Here is a 24,019-nt window from a genome sequence, read left to right as displayed (position 1 = left end):
ATTTCTCTGGGGGGATGACAATAGGGTCACAATAATCCAGAGTCGCTAAAACCTCCCGGAGCAACAAGCAGAGGTGTTCAAGCTTAAATTTAAAGGCCGTCACATCTGAGTCTGTTTTGAGGGAACATCTTTCCTGAGTCTGAAAGCTCTCCCTCAGACAGCAATTCCCCTACCCCTAATTCAGAACACTGTGAGAGTACATCGGAGATGGCCAATAAAGCATCAGAGGGCTCAGCATTTACTCTAATACCTGACCTGCTGCGCTTACCCTGTAAACCTGGCAGTTTAGATAATACCTCTGTGAGAGTAGTAGACATAACTGCAGCCATATCTTGCAGGGTAAAAGAATTAGACGCACTAGAAGTACTAGGTGTCGCTTTAGCGTTAAAAGTTGTGACACTTGGGGAGAATTGGATGGCATAACCGGATTCTCTTCAGACTGAGAATCATCCTGAGACATACTTTTATCACCTAAAATATGTTCTTTGCAATGTAAAGCCCTTTCAGTACATTAGGGACACATTTTAAGTGGGGGTTCCACAATGGCTTCTAAAAACATAGAACATTGACTTTCCTCAATGTCAGACATGTTGAAACAGACTAGTAATGACCACAAACTGTCTTGAAAACACTTTATTTAGTGAAAAAAACAACAATCTGAAAAATGGTACTGTGCCTAAGAGTAAAAAAGCATACAATTTCTGCAAAACTGCACTAAAATGTTATAATTATCACCATTTTAGGATATATGTGTCATCTTGCTAGCTAAGATTGCACCACAAGTAAAGAAAGCTTAACCCTTACTGAAAAAAAAAAACGTTACTCAAAAACGTTATGAAAGTAACAAATCAACCCCCTGCACCTCGCCACAGCTCTGCTGCGGCGCCTACCTGCCCTCAGGGGTCTGATAATACACTCTATCACTTCGTTTGGGCCAAATCTTTCAGCTTAGGCCCTCCGGAGCTGAAGCTTGCTGCTTGCATTGGAAATTCAACTGCGCATCCGAGACGCGAAATTAGGCCCCGTCCATCAATATTGAGGTCTCTCTGACTAGTAAAAACCGCTGTAAAGTGGTCTAGAACCTAGCCGTGTGGGTCTTCATGTACCCAACCTATTATTGAAAGCCATGTGAAACCCTCCAGTGCCATCAAAACATTAAAACGTTTGCACACAAAAAACGTTAAGTTGTCCTCTAAACACAAAATCGTTTTGCTCAAAAACATTATGTGATCAGTGTCAACCATTTTCAGCCCATAACATACAGGTCCCAGTAATACCCTTCTATCACATGTAGGATTACTGCTTACCCCTTCCCTTATGGGAATACTGTCAGCCAGTTCTGAAATAACACAGTCTCTCCAGAAAAAAATGACTGAACATACCTCAATGCTTGTAGCATGAAAAAAAACGTTCCCCACACTGAAGCTTCTCAAGTACTCCTCAGCCATTCTGTGGGAACTTCTCTGGATCTTAGTGACAATTGCTAAGATCATCAGTCTCCAGGCAGAAATCTTCATCCATCTGCTGCCTGAGAAAAAAATAGCACTCACCGGTGCCATTGAAAATAACAAAATCTTGCTTGAAGAAAATAAAAACTATCACTTTACCCTTCCTATTACTAGCATAGGCAAAGAGAATGACTGGGGGTGGAGAGAAGGGAGGAGCTATATATACAGCTCTGCTGTGGTGCTCTTTTCCACTTCCTGTTAGCAGGAGGATAATATCCCACAAGGATGAATCCGTGGACTCGTATCTAGTAGAAGAAATATTTTCAAGTAAACAAATGTTTTTTTACTTCTGTGATTACCTTGTATCTAAGCCTCTGCAAACTGCCCCCTTATTTCAGTTCTTTTGACAGACTTGCATTTTATCCAATCAGTGATGACTCAACTCCACAGGAGTGAGGACAATGTTATCTACCATAGCCCAAATTAACAAGCGCTGTCTAGCTGTAAAAAAACTGTAAAAATGCACTGTGATAAGAAGCAACCTTCAAGGGCGTAGAAATTAGCCTACCTAGGTTTAGCTTTCAACAAAGAATACCAAGAGAACAAATTTGATGATAAAAGTTGTTCAGGATTGCATGACCTATCTGAATCCTGTACCTTTAAGACAGTATCTTGTTATTGAAAAAGTTGGGAGCCGCAGTAAAACAGTATAAGCTTTATTTCCATTTGTTAAAACAGGAACATAACATGTATCAAAAGACAAACATGCCCTTAGTTAGTAGAACAGCTTGCGCGTTTCGGCTTCCTAGCCGTACTCCTAGCTCTCTAGCTACCCTTAATACTAATGGGCTTTTTAAAGGGTTTAAAATCATGTGATTGGCTAAGGGTCAGTCATTTGTTTGGCTCATTCCTTGCTGGTATAATTGTGAATTAAATAATGAGCATATATTTGTATTCGATTGCATTACTAATACAAATTCATGTTACTTATACATTCCATAAACAAACATTTAGTATCAAAATTTGCGGACTACAAAAATAAATAAAAATAAGGTAAGAATTGGACACTTGATAATGACTCAGGATTGGACTACCCTAAAAATGATGCACTTTAAATTGTCTCCTGCAAAGATTTGTTTGTTAAATAGTCTGAATAATATCTGAAGCTGAACTGTGACTTATTCCCCTGTTCTATTAATATTTCTCAATTGCCCAGTTCAGAATAGTAACTGTGACTTACAATAACCTATATATTTTGTTTCAAGTTATAATATCGATGGTAATATGCAGTTAGTATAAATGTGCCCAATCCTGCCTATTGGGTTCTCTATATTACGATTTATGATAGATCTGAACTCATCAAAAATTACATTAGAGTAACTAAAATCTGGCTTGTTTAGTCATTGTATCTTCTTATTGTCTAGAACCATTGTAAGCTTACATTTTCTATTAAACCAGTATGCCACTTTATGCCAATATTTCCAGGTTTGCAATATAATACTGCAATTTAAAAGAGTAGGTGGAAAGAAAAGGCTTGCCTGAATGATCTTTTGCACTCATGCGGTCATTGCGAGGAATGCACCTAGATTGTGTAAGCTTTGGTAAAGCTCTGCAGAGGAAGATAAACATGAGTAAAGGAAGCCTGGAATTACACACAGGAGTGTGCTGCTGTCTGGAAAAAGTGTTGACAACAGACCACAAACAGGTAGCCAAATATAATTAAAATGCAGCTTATACTGTAAATTATATGCAACTTCTCTAGGGAAAGGGGGGTCAGAGCAGGGGAGATGAAACAGATGTTTAAGTTATTAGAAGTGCATTCTGTGCTTGCTACCTCACCTGCTTTATGTATTTTTACTAAATAGATTTAATAGGATTGTCCTTGGATTTTGTTTTTAGTTTCTATTAGTGTTGGACTACAGATTGATTGTATAACAATCCCATAATAGTGGTAATGTACCTTCATCCACTTATTTACCTTACTGAATATTTGTGCAGTGTCTTTTTTTGTTATCCTTTGCAACATTCAGCCAATTCAGTTAGAGCTTGGCAAAGCACAGTAACCAGTAAAACTAGTTTCAAAACAGATTACAACCAATAACATAGGTTACCGATGTATAAGCCCATAAGCGTGAAGAGATGCAAAGTTACTTCTGTTCCAGGGTTTAATAATGTTCAACAGAAAGTTTACTTACTTTAAGGAAAAGGCAAAACACAGAACATTTATAAAAAAAATTTATTAGATCAAAATTGTTAAGGACACAATGCCTTCAAAAACATATTCACAATACAGATATCCATACAATTTCTACAGTTGAAGCCAGAGGAACCAAAAATCTGAAACACAAAATGAGCCAGGTAATGAGGCATGAAGAAAGCTGGAGGGATCTTCAACCTGTGCTAAAATCCATATGTTGAATATCAACAGTGATAAAGTCCTCAGTATATTCATATGCAGCACTTATGCATACAGATCTTCACGGTCAGCTGAATACACCTCACCCTCTTGCAACAGGGCAAAATTCAGGAAGTGAGACGGCCTGTGAACTTCATGGTAAAACTCCTTGGGATTGGCCAGCTGCAACTCATACTTCATGTTGGGGTCATGTCGAACACCTATATTAAAGTAAAAGACAAGATAAGTGCTTGTAATGAGATAGTAACAAAATAGAAAAAAAATCTCAAGAAAGGAATACTAAAATTATTCTGTAATAAATTTAAAAAAGGGACATTAAACCATTTGTGGGAGTAATGTAAAAAGTTTGTGTAGTTTAAACCAGAAAAAAACAAAAAAACAACAACTTTGTAATATATATGTTGATTATTTTGCTCAATTTTCTTGTTATGAATAATTGTGAGCTTTCGAGTTAGTTAGAATTGGAGTGCAGACACCAGGCTTACAATTGCTATATTCCACAAAGCTGTTGCATACTTTAGTCACTCAACATCTTTTCCACAAGGTCCTTATATATAGATTAAAAAAAATGGCACAGATAGACTTGCTCGACACAGGGTTGACACAAACCTTCAATTTGTAAAAAGAGCATTATCTGCGAAGCACAATAAAGCGAATCGCAATAAAACGAGGTCAGTCTGTACATATTTTCAGACTAATATTTGCTTTAAATATATCATAAAATCTAGCATCGATTTAGAATTTAAAGGCCATTTAATTTTCATTCCTCTGAATCCCACGGTTCCACCCACCCTACAAGGAGCGAATTAACGTGGAGGCCTTTAACATCATTTTGCTTCTTATCGGAGGATAGTGTATCCATTATTTGAAAGCAAATTAAAGGTTTATTGCTTTTGTGTACAAATGTTGCTTGCCCCACACTCCCTAGTGAGGCCAAATACAAAACACATGCAAATCACAAATTGTTCAAACAATTTGCAGCATTTTGAAAACTTGGGTTACAGATTTCATATTTTGCCTTTCTTTGGAGAATGGGACAAAATTTCTACACTTAAAAATTTAGCTATTTAAAAAAAAAAAAAAAAATAGGAACGGCAAGTTAAAGTGTTTGAATTGCAGAAGCAAAAAATAAATTAAAAAGTCTGGGAATTCTAGTGCGTGTGTTTGTGTTCCAGAATGTGAAATGGCTCAATGGCTGCACATTTGTTTAGCTACAGGAATGTAAAGTACCACTAAAAAAAGTGTGGTATTGTAACGTGACAGAACTCCTCCATGTGAACATCATTTAAAATGGGCACTTACATAATTAACTCCATAATTAAAGGACCACTAAACACAGTAGAATAGCAAACATGACAAATGCATAATATAAAGACAATGCAAAGGCACTTAATTTGAATTTCAAATTAGTGTCTTTTTTTCCCTGACAAATTTAAGTTTGTTAAATTGTCATTCCCACTGCTTACTGTGACAGCCATCAGCTAATCACAAAATGCACATATAGATATTCTGTGAATCTTGTATATGCTCAGTAGGAGCTGGCGCCTCAGAACTGTGCACCTAAAAAGATTATGCACATTTAGATAATGGAAGTTTATTTGGGAAGTTGTTTAAACTTTCATGATTTAGATAGTGCACACTAATTTAATTTTAACTTTATTTTAAATAATTTTTATTGATGATATTTAAACAATACAAAAGAATAAACAAGACCTTCACAGAAGACATAGCCACTTAATGACAGATAGTTCAATGAGACCAATATTAGTAGACAGTAACTAAGCTTTCCTAAAAGCATTTAAGACATTTACATTTGTATCGCTATATAGATGGAATTAATTGGTAGATTACTTCTTAAATAACAGCCACCATGCATCTTGTCTGTCAGTTTGGTTAATTTTAACTTTAGTGTCCCTTTCATCTGTAGTTCTCTCAGCAGTTTGCCAAACTTGCAGCAAAACCAATCATGAAAAACATGGCCAAAAAATGCACTAAAGAACAGACTAACTCGTCGAATCTATATGCTGCTGGAAATAGAAGTATTAGTATGGTTGACCACCCAAAAAAGAAAAAAAAAAGCTGCAAGACTTTTTTTTTTTTTTTTTTTTTTTAAACGATTGTCCTTTATATTAAAAATCCCAGGGTCAGATGGCTTCATCACTTTTAGAAGTACAGCACTTACCCATGAAGTTGTAGTTCCAGGATGCCTGTGCTGGTACCATGAAGAAACCAAGGAAACGATCAGATAGCAGCATCTGAACTCGCTCATAGTGAGATGGAAGGTACCCTTTTGGATTGTTTCCCTTATCTGTATTTTGACGTCCCCATTCATATCCACTGGGTGTCAGTTTATAAGCTGTCAGCGTACATGAACCTGGTGTGAAACTAAAGAAAGAGAAAAAAAAAAAAAAAAAAAACACACATTGTGACATGGAGCATTCAAAAATTTGAGGCATGCATTTCTTATATAAATAAATGTTTAATGAAACTTACATAAAATTGACCTAATCTGAATTTACTGCAAATTTAATAAACATCTTGCTGAACTTATTAACTATTAGAAATAAAATTGATGTCAAGAGCATGTGATCAGATTTGTGAAACCGCATTAAACGTAAAGTCATTTAAAACATACATACCTGCACGTAATGATTATTGTTTTTTCTCCATCCCAAGCAGGGTTATCCGCCATGACTTTAGCATGTGTAGTGACATCTTGAGGGGACAGCTGAGGAGACTCATTTGGCTGAGTATGAACCCACCCTAAAGGTTCCATTTCCTAGAGGAGAGTAACGTTCATGTTACGCTTTGTATTTGATGCAGTACACGCTAGCTAACTCTAGCCAATATGTTCACATATATAGTACAGATCCTGTTCAACAAACTTACCTGAAAGTTGGTACTAAACATTGATTGCGGTTAATGAACAGTTAGATAATGTGCATTTTTGCTTTTCTGATATTCTTGTTGACATACTTTGATATATTGAGCATCAGTAGCATTCACAGTCTGATTAATGTTTACTAAAGATATTTTAGCCTGGGACACCCAGTGATTAGTAATATGTAGGTGATGGGGGTGATGTGGAATCTTGATAGGGTCTTGTGACAGGTACCACAATGTTTCAATGAATTGTTACTTTTTTTTTTTTAAACCCCAAAAGGGAGAAAATTTTGTTCAGCCCTTTATGTATAAATGTTATGCAACACAAGTCTAAAGAATTGTGGTCAGTTCTGATTGCAGTTTATTTACCTTGAGATACTCATGTTGTGGCAATTGGGTAGGGAGATGAACAGTCTGATGGGTTCCCCATTGAGGTACCATAACAATACAGCGAATCTCCTTCACCTGAGGGTTATCAGGAGGACTAACACCATACAGATAACCTGCAATCTGGAAAAAGTAACAATGCTTTAGAGAGGGGGAGGGGAGGAAAAAAACAACACACATACACAAAGCAACATTTTGGGCTCAACACATGCCCATAGTCATACTATGTAATGCAACAAAGATACCTTGATAATGTATCGGTTATGCAATAGATTTTCTGGGTTTAGGAAGTTGGTTAGGGCAGTTATGGAGTGGTGTATGAGGCGGAGCTATCAGAACGCAGTCTATGGTTAATCATGAAAAGGATTCAGCTCGCTGTATTAATACAATGGCAGGAACCTTAACTTCCTATTGTCTTTGCTTACAGATAGGAGGCTAGCCCAGAGCAGCTTGCAATACCTGCCTGTGGCTTTCTAACTCGGGGACCTAAAGCACGACAATAAGCTGGTAAGAAATAAGCTACAGGGCCTGAGCTCAAGGTAGCAGAGCTATTAAAATAGCACAACTCTGCACCACACGCAGATGAGACTTTTTTTTTCCGACAGTGTTCCAGCTACAATCTGAGTAACCTCAGACTGGGTTTTGGCAAGCAAACTCTTCAAGCCTTTACTATTTCAGTGGGCATCCCTCTGCTAAACATGTGAAAATAGTGGTAGTTTGAGGGAACATTTTTTTTTTAATCACTATATTGTTTTTAGTCCTTAATTATGTTGCTTGACCCAGAGTAACAATTGCCTTTAAAGAGACAGTCAAGTTTAAAATTGAATGCTCTGAATCATGAAAAGTTTAACAACTTTTCAATATACTTTTGTTATCTTGGTATTCTTTATTGAAAGCTAAACCTAGGTAGGCTCAAACTGATTTCCAAGCTGTTGAAGGCCACCTCTCATCTCAGTGCATTTTGACAGTTTCACAGCTAGACAGTGCTAGGTCATGTGTTCCATATAGATAACATTGTGCTCACTCCCTTGGAGCTATTTATGAGTCAGTACTGATTGGCTAAAATGTATGTCTGCCAAAGAGAACTGAGATAAGGAAGCAGTTTGTAGAACCTTGTAATCACAGAGGTAAAAGGTATATTAATATAATAGTGTTAGATAATCCCATTATCACCCATTCCCCAAATTTTGCATAACTATCTTTTTTAAAACAATAACAATTTTCAAGTGGACCATACCATTAAGTCAAAATCAGGCCTCTCTGTGCACACCAGCTATTACTAGAGACCAAGTCCTCATGAAAATGAAATGGTGACGTGTACAGGTCTTGGCACAGCATGCAACTTAAAAGTATGAAAGGAAAGAAGTGAAGATAGCCCTTTGGAAAATGGGAATCTTACCTAGGCACAAGTGCACACAGACAATAACACAACATATATGTGCCATTTGTATTTAAAACTTAATAGTGAACCACAGCACTCAACATTACAAAAATATAAGAAACAAACATAATTTAATAACTCCTCTGTTGGATGTTATTTATGCAAATATTTAAACAAAACAAACCCTGCCAAGATTCATACTCTCAACTATAAATATTTTCAAAAGTACACTGACCTGGGCTCTCAGATCAGAGATGCAGATGAATTTTTTTAGCACATTTTTGGGCAAAATGTAAGTATAGCCAGTCTCCTTAATGTCATCTGAAGATACATAGATGTGGTTGGTTCGGAGGTGAAGATTTGCAGCAGATATTGCCCTGTAAAGTAATAACATGTTACAACTAAATCTTAGCATTGCACTTTCCCAGCTACAATATAGATGTTATGAACAAAACAGATTTCCTTAAAAGTGATGGCAAAGTTTCCAATTCGTATTATCAAATACGGAATCTAAATTATATTTTAGATGGACTTTAATTAAACCATTCTAATGAAGATGCGCTATAACATACTTTTTAATATAACAACAAAATTCTAATAGCAGTACTCTAGCTCCAAACTGAAAAAAAATATATATATATAAAAATGTATTTAATTTTTTTTTTTTTTTTATGTAAAGAAAATTGTGCGAATGCTGTATGGCTATTGGAGAACAGTTCAAACCATTAGCTAACACACACAAAACAAAAAACCCCCACTACTTTTGCTACTAAATCAGAAATCTTAAGTATAGCAATACCAGATGCAGAGACACAACAGATTAAAAACACATATCACTTCTCCATACAGCAGAAATCCATTAAGTACTTAGGGATCCAGATAGCAAGATCCCCACAAGAATTATTCACATTCAATTATCAAAAATTATTCAAAGACCTCCAGATGGAGCTCCAGAACTGGAGTCCGAAACCTCTCTCATGGCTCGGACGTATCCATGCTTTTAAAATGACTACACTGCCAAAAATTCTCTACCTCTTTCAGACATTACCCAGACAATTATCAGAGACATATATTACATCTCTCCAAAACCTCTCTGTTGCGTTCATATGGCGCAATAAACAACCTAGATTGGCCAAATATATTATGTTCAGGGATCGAGATAATGGGGGGTCTAGGGGTACCAAATCTCTCTTATTATAGGATAGCAACTCACCTGACAAGAATAATAGATTGGTGCAAAGACATAGAACATAAAGAATGGGTTGGGCCTGGAACACTTTAGAAACACTTAAAACATGTGACAAAATGTTCAAAGGGAAAAAAGGACTATCCAGCATACCCTCTCCGCTAACACCACTCCTATTCAATCCGGATATACCAACACTACAGACAATACCTGAAACCACTATAGCAACCATTCACTCATATCCCAATTTACGCATTACTAAATAACGGGAAATTATTTCCAGAATTAGAGATTAAGGACAAACTACCATCCTCAGCACAAAATTGGTACACATATTTCCAAATGGCTCATTTTATACAAAGTAACACGAGCAAACAAGAATTAGACCACTATTACCTTTTGAAGCCCTCTGCCACTCCCCAGGACTTTCTAAAAAAGGTTTGTCCTTGTCTTATAGAATATTGATAGAACTTCACTCAAAACCCCTACCAAAACTTGAGAAAAAGAACTCAAAATCACAATATCTGTTAGAGATTGGCAAATCATACTTAAACAAATGAGAAAATCACCATCTTCTATGAGCACTACAGAAACTAACATGAAACTACTAACCAGATGGTATTTATATCCACAGAGGTTGAGCAAAATGTTCCCACACACTAGTAAATTATGCTGGAGGGGATGCGGGCAAGACGGTACACTAACATGTTTGATGGAGCTGCCCACACCGTGTCAAATACTGGGAAGACGTGGTAAAAGAAATATCACGGACTGTAGCACAGAACCTAGACCCAAAGATATACATATTTAATAAATCACCAAATCTTAAATGCCAATATATATAATGATCAGCGGAGCCAAACATCCGATTCCTAGACTATTGAAAACATCACAAATCCCAACAATTTCGGAATGGAGACAAAAATGTCTCTAGATTAATATCACTAGACAAATGCCACTTCCAACAAACAAATTGAATTGATTTCTATCACCATATGGTATTTTACCAAGAAGAATATATAGCTTCAATAGAGTTGGCTTAATATTATTACACTCATCAGCCGAGAACTCACGCCACGAATACTAAACAACACATACAAAATACGATGCACAGGGGGGTAAATGACACTCAAGTTTAGTAGCTGCCTTGATCACACACACACCCCAGCCGTAAAGAAATATACATGGGACATGGAAAAACTGAGCCGAAGGATGCGGCCCAAAGGATCCTTTCTGAATATACATTAGGAATGTAACCATCACGAGTGACAATCTATTTACAGCCTTGTATAACTGATTATCTTTGTTTATCAATTTTTATTTCTGATTTATGTTTAGTTGGTTTTAATTGTATTGTACCTTTTTATTTTCAATAAAGCCTTTGGAAAAAAAGAAAGAAAAAAAAAACACTAGTTTTGAAGCCCATCTAAAATATCAGCCATTACAGATCCATTTATAAGAACTGGAAACTTCACCATCACTTTAAGCAGGGAAAAGGCTGAAGGTTTAACAGCAAAGAAACATGAATCTAATGTAGAAAAAAAGCTTTAAGACACAAAAAGTTGCCTTGTGTAAACAATTTATTTTATTCAGAACCATACCTGACACGCCATTCTGTCTTGGAGGAGAACGTTTGTGTCTCGTAGTTGCTTGTAGTGGAGGTGATGATCTCATCTCCATGTTTGTTGACCGTACGTGTTTGTGTGGCAGTAAGTTGTGACTGCTCCTTTGTTTGCTTTTCAATCTCTGCAATTTGCTGTCTTTGTTGAGAGGGAGCAGATATTTCCATACCCAGTATAATGTCTCTGATTTCAGACTGTGTGAGGGAAGCCACATTCACACTGTAAAAAAACAAATGTTCATATTTAAAAAAATGATTAAAAAATGCCTTCGTTATTAAATACATGTACAGAACTACCTTAAAATAAATCCGTTGTCTACATTAAATTAGCACAGGTGGGAAAAAAACTTTTAAAGTCTTTGATAAAGGCAAAGTTCACAGCTAAGTGATGTAGGCTTACTTGCTTAGTCAAAGAAACATCTTAAAGGGACAGTCTACACAAGAATTATAAGAGTTATATTAATATTTCTTTTACCTCTGTGATTAACTTGTATTTTGGCCTCTGCAGACTGCCCCCTTATCTCAGTGCTTTTGACTGACATGCAGTTTAGCCAATCAGTGCAGACTCCTAAATAACTCCACGGGAGTGAGCACAATGTTTATCTATATGACACACATGAACTAGTACTGTCTAACTGAAAAAAACTTTCAAAATGCTTTGAGCTAAGAGGCGGTTTTTAACGGTTTAAAAATCAGTTTGAGCCTACCTAGGTTTAGCTTTTAAAAAATACCACCAAGGGAACAAAGCAAACGTAATGAATAAAGTCAATTGGAAAGTTGCTCAAAATGTCCAGCCCTATCTGAATTATGAAAGTTTAATTTTGACTAGACTGACCCTTTAAGTAAAAATATATGGTGCTTGCTAACTGAGGAATATATCCAGAAACCGTTCCAACACTTACAGCAGGATCAACTGGAAGTCTTGCGCACACAATGTCAGGTATTTATGTATGGCCACTACTTATTTTTCAAAAGTGTATTTTGTAATGTCCTTACTACTAAAAAGATGCGTCTTCCCAGCCAACAACGTAACATGTAGGTGTTTAATGTAATGCATGTCTGCCTTAAAATCATGACACATGGAGTAGGAATTCTTACTTGTTCTTTTTGCCATAGTCTGCCAAGATAAGATCCTTTAGCTGAACCTCAACCTTTATCCATTCTTCATCTGTGAGAGTCGGCCAGATATGGTGAGGTTCTGTAATTGTGGTTTTGTCAGGCTTCAGGATCACTTTTGCACGGTCATTGTTGACATGTAAAGCTCGTAGAATCAAAATCAAACGAGAGAACGCCTGCAGCAATGATTTGAGCAAAGCAAAAGGTAAATAAGGTAACAAAGTAAAATTTAGTTAACCTATAAGAGAAATCCAAAATTAAAACAAAAAGGGTTTCATATACCGTATATGAAGATATGGTCTTCAGCCAGTCATCATAAAGATTGAAGAGAACCATCTGAGGCTCTGTGGCCTTTAAGATGAGATCACCAAATTTCTCCACTTTTAGACAGGCCTGGAAAGGCAGCTGCAGTTCAGATCCTTTGATCACAATATTAGGGAAATCCAGCAAGTGCACCTAAAATAGAAACATTAGATTTTTCATAAGTCAGATGTAATTAATTATATGGCTGTTAGGCAGTGTAGTGTGCATGATATTTGCAACTAGTAATGATCCTTTGATCACGCGCAACTGAAAAATGCTAGCGCACACAGCCACATTGGCAGCAGGTCTTAAGAACATTTTAAATTAAAAATTCTTGCATTAGTTATGTACAATTTGAAGTTAATATTAATCTTTTGCAAGCATTTACCTCAAGAGGATCCAACATGCCCTTCCTAGTAACAATGATTTGCTTAGGCTGTTCCTCCACTGGCAAAGACCTAATTAAAGCAGCTACTTCTTCTGCAGTTTTCCACTTGGCCAGCTGAAATTAAAATCAAACCATATAAATTCCAACTTATACCGTGAATTACTGTCAACACTAGTTAAGTTGAGAAAGTAACACAAACCATTTATACATAATACATTTTTTTTTATCCAAATAATCAGCATTGTACATAAAAAACATTTTTTAAAATATTTAAATACAGGACTTCAATATGCACACGTGCTACCAGTTATACTGTCTTACATACCTGTCCCAATCGCTTTTGTCCAGCCCACACAGAAGTGTGAATAATTTTTAGGAAAAGTTGTCCAGTTCTTGGGTTGAAGATGAAAATTGCACCATTGATTGGCTTTGTTGTCAAGTTACCTTCAAAGGTCTAAAAAAACAAAACAAAAAAATACAGAAGTATGTTAGTATATGCTAAACTAACATTTACCGGAATCTCAACTCCACCCCTCACAAAAAAAAAAAAAAAAAAAAAAACCACAACAAGCAAATTCCTAATCCATTAACACGTATATATATATATATATATATATATATATATATATATATATATAAGCAAACTTTACCTTATGGATGGTGACTCTGTATACATTTGTATCATCCACAAACCAAATGATTTGATTGGAGAACAGTTCTCCATAGTTCTGAGAAGAGAGGTAAGGTTCAGTGGGTTCAGATGAATACAGCTGTAATCCCTTGCGGATGCGTTCACGCAGTACATAAAGGGCAGGGTTGGCTTTCATTATTTTTGCCATTGCTTGCTGTATCAGGGGTTTGCCTCCAGGGAACCAATTACCATAGGCACTACAAAAGTAAAACAGAACATACCATCACCTATAAAATTTCAAACACCAGAACATGTCCTAAAGCAAAACTGAATCACTAACAGTGTGCAAAATAAATTTTCACAAAACAATTACCTGTGAAGGTTGTAGGCCAGATCTATAGCAATCAGAACACCAGTTGGAGAGGGGTAGATACTCATGTTATCAGTGGTGTAATCCAGGAACTTGGCTCGGGCGTATCTCTCTATGTCATGAGAGTCATAGTCTCCCCACCTCAGCTGAATATCAATCCAGTATTTCTGTGTGGTGGTGCTGTCCATTACATCTCTGTGACAAAGCAAGTACAATGTGAGTTTTTGTTAAAATATAGAAGTTAACACAAAGAATTGCATATCTATAGTGAAGCAATAATTATAGGGACAGTCTACTTGAAAATTGTTTTTGTTTAAAGAGATAATATTACTTATTCACCAGTTTTGCATAATCCAACACTTATATTAAAGGGACAGTAAACCTTAAAAATAATGTTATATAATTCTGCACATAGTGCAGAATTATATAACATTATTTAGGTGCTATAGCCATAAAAGCATTTTTTACCCGTTTAATTTGCTAAAATACGGCACTTTTACAGACCCGCTCTCTGCTGAGCGGGTCTGTTATATTTAGTCAGCGCATCGGGCCAGCTGTATAGTCACAGCCCGGCCCGACCGCGCCATAAGACTAAGTGCAGCTCGCTCCTGTGACAGACCCGCTCAGCAGAGAGCGGGTCTGTAAAAGTGCCGTATTTTAGCAAATTAAACGGGTAAAAAATGCTTTTATGGCTATAGCACCTAAATAATGTTATATAATTCTGCACTATGTGCAGAATTATATAACATTATTTTTAAGGTTTACTGTCCCTTTAATATACTTTTTACCTCTGATTACTTTGTATCTAAGCCTCTGCAGACTATCCCCTTTATCTTGGTGATTTTTACAAACTTGCATTTTAGCCAATTAGTGCTGGTTTCTGAATAATAGGAGTGAGCCTAATGTTATCTATATGGCACACATGAACTTGCACTGGATGCTGTGCAAGATTTAAAAAGCTAATAAAAACGACTCAGATAGGAGGTGGCCTGCAGAGGCTTAGAAACAGGCAAACAGAGGTTATAAAGTATATTAATATTACCTTGGTTATGCAAAACTGGGGAATGGGTAGTAAAGTAGTTATCTATCTTTTTCAACAATAAAAAAAACAAAAAACAAGTAGACTGTCGCTTTAAGGATTAGATAGTCAAAGTGTACAAATATGTGGAAGGGACGTATGGTTTTAAAAGACAAGTGATCAAAAAGGATAAACTAGATGCATACTTGGAATCGGCAAGCAAGGAGGGACGGGACACATTCCACTTATAAGAAGCAAAAAGCAAAATATCTGCACAAGAAGAGTTCATCTTGTAGGACTTCCTGGGGTGGATGGTTTCCTTCTGAACAGTCTCAATTTCCAAAGCATCCAGCTCCTGGTCAAACACCTATAACAAAGCCATCAAACAAACACAACAGTAAGATAAATCCTCTTTCAATGTCCCTAACAGCTTTCATCCAATCGGGTTAAAGGCCTTGTATGCTAAACAGTTAATTACTCAAAGAGAAAATATCATAGGAAAATTAATGATAAAAACAAGCATCTACACTTTGTAAAATTCCAAATTCCATTTGTTTTTTTAAGCAAAAGTTAATACCCTATATAAAAAAATAAAATCAACAATGGGAAAAACCTACCTTAAAAAAGGGACCGTGTACACCAAAATTGTTATTGTTTAAAAAGATAATGCCTTTAAACTACACATTCCCCAGCTTTGCACAACCAACATTGTTATATTAATATACTTTATAACATTTAAATCTCTAAATTTATGCCTGTTTCTAAGCCACTACAAACCGCCCCTTATCACATGCTTATTTATTAGCTTTTCCCAACAAGAGATTGCTAATCCATATAGACCATATAGATAACATTGTGCTCACCCCCATGGAGTTGTGCAGAACACAGCACTAATTAGCTAAAATACAAGTCAATAGAGAATACATAATTAGCCATGTGATAAAGGGCAATCGGAAAAGGCTTAAATACAAGGTAATCACAGAGGCAAAAAGTATATATATCTCCAAAAAATACCAGCACTCACTTGTTAGAACTCAATATTGGGGTGCACTCATTATCTATGTACGAGTCCAAAATAGAGGCACTCACCGTGTGAAAAAAACTTATTTAAATAACAGAGTGAATGTTTTCGGGCTACAACGCCCGTCCTCAGACTCCTGAAAATAAAGCAGTGTGCTGACTATTCTACTTGTATGCTTTTATCTTTTGGAATAAAGTTTGGAAGGTTTTTTTTTACGCCTTGCTTGGGATTCGACCGTTTTCTTTGCAACTGGTGCTGAGCCCTGAGCGCTACTACACTCTGGATTATTTGTTGCTCTTACTGCTGTTTGGGGCGTGATTGGCAGTTCCGCCCGTCGTAGCAGCCAGGGTATTGGCTGAATTAAAGAAAGGGTGTGTGTCCCCGCACACGCTCCATTGTGCTGGTTCTTCAGTTTGCATCGGACTTTTCAGGTGAGCGCTTATTACAGCACTGTGTGATTATATGTGTGTGCGTGTGTGTATACACACATACATATGGCTCCCACCCACCAATGATCGGAACCATCGCTGACCGATGCAAAGAAGACCACAGAGGGCTCTCTCTGCATCGGTTGTTAAAAAAAAAAAAAAAAAAGGTATTGCACAATGCCTCAATATCGAGGCATTGCTGCAATACCCTGAAAGCGGCTGGAAGTGATCACTATCGCTTCGACCGCTTGAAACCCATGACGACGTACAGGGTACATCCTTGGTCATTAAGTGACAGTTTTTGTAGGACGTACCCTGTACGTCCTTGGTCGTTAAGAGGTTAATAAAGCCATGTTGGCTGTGCAAAACTGGGGAATTGGTAATAAAGGGATCATCTATCTTTAAACAAACATTTTTAAGTAGACTGTCCATTGACTGATTTTAATACACGTTTTACCTCTGATTACCTTGTATCTAAGCCTCTTTATCTCAGTGCTTTTTACAAACTTGCATTTCAGCCATTTAGTTCCATGGGAGTGAGCACAATGTTATCCTTTATGGCACACATGAACTAGTGATGCCTAGCTGTGAAAAGCTTATAAAATGCACTGGGATAAGAGGCGGCCTTCAAGGGCTTAGAAATCAGCCTATGAGCCTACCTAGGTTTAGTGTTTAACAAATACCACCAGGAGAATAAAGCAAATTAGATGATAAATGTAAATTGTAAAGTTATTTAAAGTTGCATGTCCTATCTTAATCATGAAAGTTTAATTTTGACTTTACCATCCCTTTAAACTGCGTCCCAATTTATGCCTTATCAAATTTGTTTTGTTGTTCACTTGGTTCCTTTGTTGAGTAGGCTTAGCAGCAGCAATGCACTACTGGGAGCTAGATGAACATCAGGTAAGCCAATGACAAAAAGGCACAGAAGTGTAGCCACCACTCACCAGTTAGCTTCCAGCTGCTGAGCCTAGGTAGAGCCTAGGTATGCTCTTCAACAAAAGGACGCCAAACAAACAAAGCAAATTGTATGCTCTTATCAAATCCTCATAAAGGCTGCAATTTATAAAATACCCCCCAACCCCTTTTTTAGTGGCTAAACCTAGAAAAGAACTCACCTGACACAAATCCATGACAATGCTTTCATGGATCTTCTGCCACAAGTGGGCCCTGAAGATCTGAATCAAGGAGATCTTTAATGTGGGAATCTTGCCATGCATAAAAATGCCAGTCAAATCCAACTGCACCTGGAACCCAACGTACACCTAAAAGGAAGGAAATGTGCACATATTGTAATATTGAGATTTGCACAGTCGTAATAATTAAAATCATTAATCATTTCACTCAAACTTACATTGGCTCTGTTGATGGTTGGAGACCACCAAAGAGTGAATCTTCTGTTTGGAATCTGATTCAAACCAGATCTCTGAGCATTAGTCAATTTCTTCCACTTCATGGACTCCTCAAAACCACTGGCTTTCTCCCTGGGAAGAAAAAAAAATATTGAAGTTATTAGTATTTGCAGAGCTTTTGCACATTAATATAAACTATATCTCAAATAAAATAAATGCAACTCCATTCTTACCAGAAAAGACCTTCCCATGTAGGAAAATATGTGCCTTTGAAAAGGGTGTGTTCCAGAATTCCCTCAACACCCCCAAGAGCCTGGATCATATCTGTACGGTAGTTGTTGAGATTCCACAGCTTTCCGTCATGACGCTGATGTGTCCACCAGAAAGGGTTTTGTTTCAGTACCTGTAGACCATTTAGTTTGTAAATACAGAGCTTACCAAATAGAAAGCTTCAAGTAAAAGTCAAGTTTTCTACTTCTTGTACTTTACCTGGTACTGTTTGAAGTCTGTCCGAACTCTCCAGCCCTTGTCATAAGCCAGTGTATGCCTGTCCTTCTGGAAAAGTGTATTAATTCGGGGTATACCTCTATCCCATGAATCTTCCAAATCTTCCAGTGTCAAGCGCCTAGAAGAAATTAAAAATAATTAAATAAAATAATCTAAAAACAGGTGTTTCACTCAATACACATGGGATTAGAGTGGAAAAGTGTTGTTTCTACCTGTTCTGTGCAATGGCCTCCTGCCTCTTTAGGGCATATTCAGCCCAGACTCGCTGGGAGTCAATGAACTCACTCTCCCATGGTTGAATATAACGGTAGAGATTTGGAATTAGCTGATCCTCCTCGTGACTCATACCAGAACGGAAGTGGGTGATACCAACATCCGTTTGCTTGGACCACCTATTCAAAAAGTGTATAAATAATGGTTTAATTATCAAGAAATTTATAAAAAAAATAAAGTAAAATAAATAAATAATAATAAAAAAAAGATACAAATTCCATTCACTCTAATTATTTGTTATAAAAAAAAAAGTGCAAAATTCTATTGAGGTAAACTAGGACACCGGTTATAGCGACAACACTACAATCCATATTTCACAAGTCAATTAGAAGTACAATACCTAAGGTCAGACTGTGGAATCAGCACATGGCCCATGGACAGCATTCCTAAGCCTCCAAGTTCCTTTGGAGTGTAGAATACCACAGGTGGGAATCTGCTTGGCATTTTGGAGTTCAGACCAATCTTTATTCTAGTTTGAATCTTGTTCTCACATTTCACCAAAAGGTCAAGTAGTTCCTGAGTGTTGACCACTGCCTCACGGAAATAGGTCATCAGGCCAATCAAAGCAGTGTTCCACTTGTTCACAATCTGAAAGTGAAAGGCAGACACTTTTTTAAAACTGACTTTCAACAATGCTTGCTACTTGCAACATTTTATTTAAAGTGATTGAAAAGTTTGCGTATTTAAAACACTGCATATAAAATAATTAATAAAAACAGGGGCACTTTCATACATTAAATTTTTTTAAGACGCGTCATTTGTACGATAATTACCATTTAGGGATGGTAAACATTGTGCCGTTCCTCTGTATTTCTTATTTTATTTAGCTGATGGATGATGAATTCGGCTTCATCCAATCACTGTGTGCTCCCTTTAGCATCCAGCTCATGGGTCAAGCAAGAATGATGAAGCCGGTTTCGTCATCCATCAGCTAAATAAAGTATGAGGTGCAGAGGAACGGCACAATGTTTACCATCACTAAATGGTAATTATTTTACAAATGAAGTGTCTTAAATTTTAATAAATGAAAGTGCCCCTGTTTTTATGAATGATTTTATATACTGTGTTTAAAAAAAACAAACTTTACAATCACTTTAAACGCAACTAACTTCCCATGTAGAGAGATGTGATATTTAGAAAAAGGACAGCATACATGTACCATCAGTTTCCTCTTAAAGGGACAGTCATTTTATAGCCGATATTTTTTATTTATTTTTTTAAAGTACACATCTTGGATAATTTAATAAATATACATGCATTAAAAGTTATTTGTCCTTTTTAAGATATTTAGCCAATATTTTTTGCTTCCACTACCCATAAAATGAACCGCTTCAGGCTCCAATTACTCGTAGGTCGGAGCGTGGGCAATTATTCATTTATGCAGCTTCTATGCCCCCTTGTAACAAGATCCGGCTGCTGTTTTAGTGCAACCTGTCACTCCAATGTTGTTCTGGCCCCTCTGAACACGTGTACGTATAATCACACAAGCAATGGTTGCTATATTAACTTTTGAAGCGTCGTCAGAGTCCAAGTCCATCCTATTATATGTAGTATTGCTGTCATATTTACATTTTGTAAAGTTTCACTCCAGTTTTATTGCTATTGCAGTCATATGACATGTAAACATTTAATTTAAAAAAAAATCCTTTTGTAAATTAAATTCATTTTGAAATTTGTACCGGGTTTGCAATTATGAGAGATTCCCTTGACTTACATGCTAACAGGACTGGTATCAACATTGCTAAGGGACACCAGTTCCTCTACTAGCGTGTCAGTAAGAGTTATTTCTGACACTGTGTCACCATGCTAGTGTATGCACGCTCCATGTCTGATCAGCAAGGAAAAGCTGATTGACATGGAAAAAGAAGGGGGGGGGAGCCAATTTCTGGGGCGTTCAGTCCCACTTTGAGGCGTTCCTATTTTGCAATAAACAAAGTAAGATTTCTATTAATTAAAATAATTGTTAAAAATATATGTGATTATGTTATATGGATCATAAAGATTTATTTTCATATATAGCATCACCACGTTTATTATTTCCAATGCCTTTTTATACCAGCTACATATTTTAAAATGGGAAATGTCTTATATAGATATATTTTAGAATATGAAATAGCTGTCTGTTAATTTAAACTACAACCAAATTAAATGAGCTTTCAGGGAGAGCAGAACTTCACACTAGCTTTATCTCTCTCTATAAAGATACATACATATATATACATATATATATATATATATATATATATATACACACACAAACACATACATACACATACACACACACACAATCATCCTTTTCTCTCTATACACCGTGAAACAAATACTTTGAGTACCTCTGGGCACCCCACCCCCACTGGGGACATGATTTCTTCAGCACATTTGTGTTTACATAGCTTTTCAATAACCAGTTCTTAAAGGGACATGAAACCCAATAATTCTCTTTCATGATTCTGAAAGAGAATACAATTTTAAACAACTTTCCAATTTACTTATATTATTTCATTGACTTCCTTATTTTTATTCTTCACTGAGAGGTTTATCTATGAAAGCTCAGGAGCAGCAAATAACCTAGGTTCTAGCTGTTGATTGGTGGCTATATATATATATATATATATATATATATATATATATATATATATATATATATATATATATATATATATATACACACACACACGTATATATATCTCTATCTCGATTGTCATTGGCTCAGCCATGTGTTAAGTCAGCAACTAGTAGTGCATTGCTGCTCATTCAACAAAGCATACCAAGAGAACAAAGAATAATTGATAATAGGAGTAAATTAGAAAATTGCATCTGAATCTGGAAAGAAAAAAAATGTAGGTATCATATCCCTTTAAGTATGGAAAAATTCAGTGTACATTGAGATACAACAGGCAAAAGCAACTATTCCAAATGACAAAATAAAAATGTAAAGGAACTATTTGTAAAGAATTCCAGTGTTCTCCCCAGAACCTTTTTCAGCAGGTGCACCACCCGGCTGATTTTACTAACCACCTAGCTAAAATTTTAGCCAATATTAAAAATGTTCAACTTCTATTGCACAAATCATTAAATACATCTATGTTAAATTATCCAATTTGTGTTTTGGATAGCAGAAAATTATATAATATTAGAAAATATTACACTGCCCCTACCCGGCTACTTCATAATGCCACCTGGCTGGAAAAATGTTCTTTGGAGAACACTGAATTCAATACACTCCAGCAGGTAAAATTGATCATCAGGAACACAAAAAACAAACAAACAGTTCACTGTCCCTTTTTTTCGTTGAGTATTCTCAACTAACACTGGTATTAGGAGAGATATTTTGCATTGGGTTACAATCATGAAGAGAATTGTACTGCAGATTTATAGTTTGGTGCAGCTTTCCTTATTTCCTACAACTCTTAGCATCTTGGTTATTAGAATATGAACTAAATTCTCACCTTAGTAAAGGTTGTGGAACCAGAAGCCATAAGAATCTGACGAACTCTGTTGTGGAATCTCTGCATAGATTCATCATCCACCCTTAGAAAGCATTGTGCAGTGCGCTCCTTTGTCACCTACAAAACAGCACTATTAAAATCAAGCGCACATCATGACCTGCTTTGTAAGTAAGAAAATATCAGTGCTAAGCTATATAAATTATAATAAATTAATAAATAAAACTACTTTACGGTTTATTTACTTCGTTTTGTAGGTTCCACACTCCATCCTTGTGTGTGAATTCTTCATAGCTGGTGCGACATTTAGGAAGGATACGGCATTCAAAGCCACACATGTTGAACAACAAATTGGGATTATCTTTGCTGTAGACAGACACAAAACTGTTCTCCCACTGTACAGTTGTAACAGAACGTGGCAGACGATTTTTTATGTCCCAAAACACAGCACGTCCTCTGTAAAAAGTAAATGCCTTGGTAATTAATAAACAGCACAAATGTAAATACAACAACCAATAATAATTAAAAACAAAACAGCTCCAACACTTACAGATTTACATCATGCTTCATAAGTCGCATCCTGGCATCCCTAGGCCAGCACTTCTTGTTATTGTAGCCTACAATGTTCTCATTATTGGGATCAGGATGTTCTGTAAGGTATCTTTGGATAAGGTCCCGAGCCTCATCAGCTGAAAATCTAGATTTAAAGAAAACAAAAATTCACTGTTATTTCAGTATTGCAGATATAATAAAAATTATTTGAGATCTGAAAGTGATGAAGGCAAAATAAATGTGTAAATTATGATTCACAATTAAAAAGGAAGCTAGGTGATATTTTTGGAACAAATTTAAAATGACAGTAAATGTTCCAAGAAAATACAGAATTATGTATGATAAGAATAGCCTTTCCCATGGAAACTTTTTTCAAATACATAATTGGCAGTCTAAAAACTATACTTACCTTGTAAGCAAAGCTTTGCTCTTCTGCACAGCAGCCACTAGCTCTTTACGTCTGCCAGCTGTTATACCTAGTGTGTAATGGCGCAATTGGGCACGCTTTGATTAGATAAAGGGCCAGTGATGCTCTAGTACTACTGCATTGAAGAGGACAGCTTCGCTTATGAGGAAAGTATCGTTTTAGCGTGCAAGTTATGTATTTTTAAATGTGTTTTTCATAATTTCCCTTTAATATGAAAGTTTAGGGAATTAATATTGATGCCAGGAAGAACAGCTTCTAGAAATCCATTAAACAGATGCATGTTGTAGAAGACAGTGAGTGGAGCACCAAACACCTATATTGTGGAACTAGAAAGTGCGGAGTGATGTGCCCAGTCATCTGTGCTGCTATATACAAAGATTAATGTTTTTCTTCATGTGTGTAAAAAATATATATATATATTTATTTGTTTAATACCATGTGTAAAGAAACATTCTTAAATTTTAAGTTCTTTACATACCTGAAAAAGATGTGAATGCGGTCAATGTATCTGCAGAACAGACGGATCGGATGAGCAGATTCAGTGGCAACATCTTGGAAACTAAGAAAGTCATTTGGCATCTGAGGAGGACCAGCCATCTCACTGGCTCTGTGCAATCCAAGCACTAATAGATCCATTACCAGACCATAGTACTGAACAATGAAGGAAGCAAACTGGAGACCACGGATAATGCCGTAAGAGTTAGTGTGATTCATGTCCTACAGGAGAAAGAATTGTTTCAATTTTAATAAGGCAATTAAAAAAAAAAAAAACAAACAAAAAAAAAAACACCACAATTACAGAGACCTAAATGTCATTTGCTTATTACAATTATCTCCCACCAATTGAGAAGCACCTAATGCCATA

At 36.3% G+C, this 24,019-nt stretch overlaps 1 protein-coding gene across 1 annotated transcript in view; it reads right to left on the bottom strand.

The window, feature by feature from the left end:
• Nucleotides 1-3,670: 3,670 nt before the first annotated feature.
• The window catches only part of PRPF8 (pre-mRNA processing factor 8), a 63,701-nt gene continuing 43,352 nt past the window's right edge, over nucleotides 3,671-24,019 (bottom strand). Inside the window, exons 21-43 of the mRNA XM_053706229.1 lie at nucleotides 23,633-23,871; nucleotides 22,726-22,872; nucleotides 22,421-22,631; nucleotides 22,179-22,295; nucleotides 19,070-19,317; nucleotides 18,669-18,848; nucleotides 18,439-18,574; nucleotides 18,183-18,352; nucleotides 17,952-18,081; nucleotides 17,716-17,862; nucleotides 15,355-15,515; nucleotides 14,134-14,325; nucleotides 13,780-14,017; nucleotides 13,455-13,583; nucleotides 13,130-13,243; nucleotides 12,721-12,894; nucleotides 12,421-12,614; nucleotides 11,303-11,542; nucleotides 8,751-8,892; nucleotides 7,117-7,257; nucleotides 6,504-6,643; nucleotides 6,047-6,249; nucleotides 3,671-4,064 (exon numbers count right to left, since the gene is read on the bottom strand). Of these exons, the coding sequence (XP_053562204.1) occupies nucleotides 3,910-4,064; nucleotides 6,047-6,249; nucleotides 6,504-6,643; nucleotides 7,117-7,257; nucleotides 8,751-8,892; nucleotides 11,303-11,542; nucleotides 12,421-12,614; nucleotides 12,721-12,894; nucleotides 13,130-13,243; nucleotides 13,455-13,583; nucleotides 13,780-14,017; nucleotides 14,134-14,325; nucleotides 15,355-15,515; nucleotides 17,716-17,862; nucleotides 17,952-18,081; nucleotides 18,183-18,352; nucleotides 18,439-18,574; nucleotides 18,669-18,848; nucleotides 19,070-19,317; nucleotides 22,179-22,295; nucleotides 22,421-22,631; nucleotides 22,726-22,872; nucleotides 23,633-23,871 (3,948 nt within the window). The 3' untranslated portion in view covers nucleotides 3,671-3,909. The remainder of the gene's footprint in view (nucleotides 4,065-6,046; nucleotides 6,250-6,503; nucleotides 6,644-7,116; nucleotides 7,258-8,750; nucleotides 8,893-11,302; nucleotides 11,543-12,420; nucleotides 12,615-12,720; nucleotides 12,895-13,129; nucleotides 13,244-13,454; nucleotides 13,584-13,779; nucleotides 14,018-14,133; nucleotides 14,326-15,354; nucleotides 15,516-17,715; nucleotides 17,863-17,951; nucleotides 18,082-18,182; nucleotides 18,353-18,438; nucleotides 18,575-18,668; nucleotides 18,849-19,069; nucleotides 19,318-22,178; nucleotides 22,296-22,420; nucleotides 22,632-22,725; nucleotides 22,873-23,632; nucleotides 23,872-24,019) is intronic.

Source organism: Bombina bombina, chromosome 3 (assembly GCF_027579735.1).
Source record: "Bombina bombina isolate aBomBom1 chromosome 3, aBomBom1.pri, whole genome shotgun sequence".
Classification (NCBI taxonomy): domain Eukaryota; kingdom Metazoa; phylum Chordata; class Amphibia; order Anura; family Bombinatoridae; genus Bombina; species Bombina bombina.
This window is presented reverse-complemented; position numbering and strand designations above follow the sequence as displayed.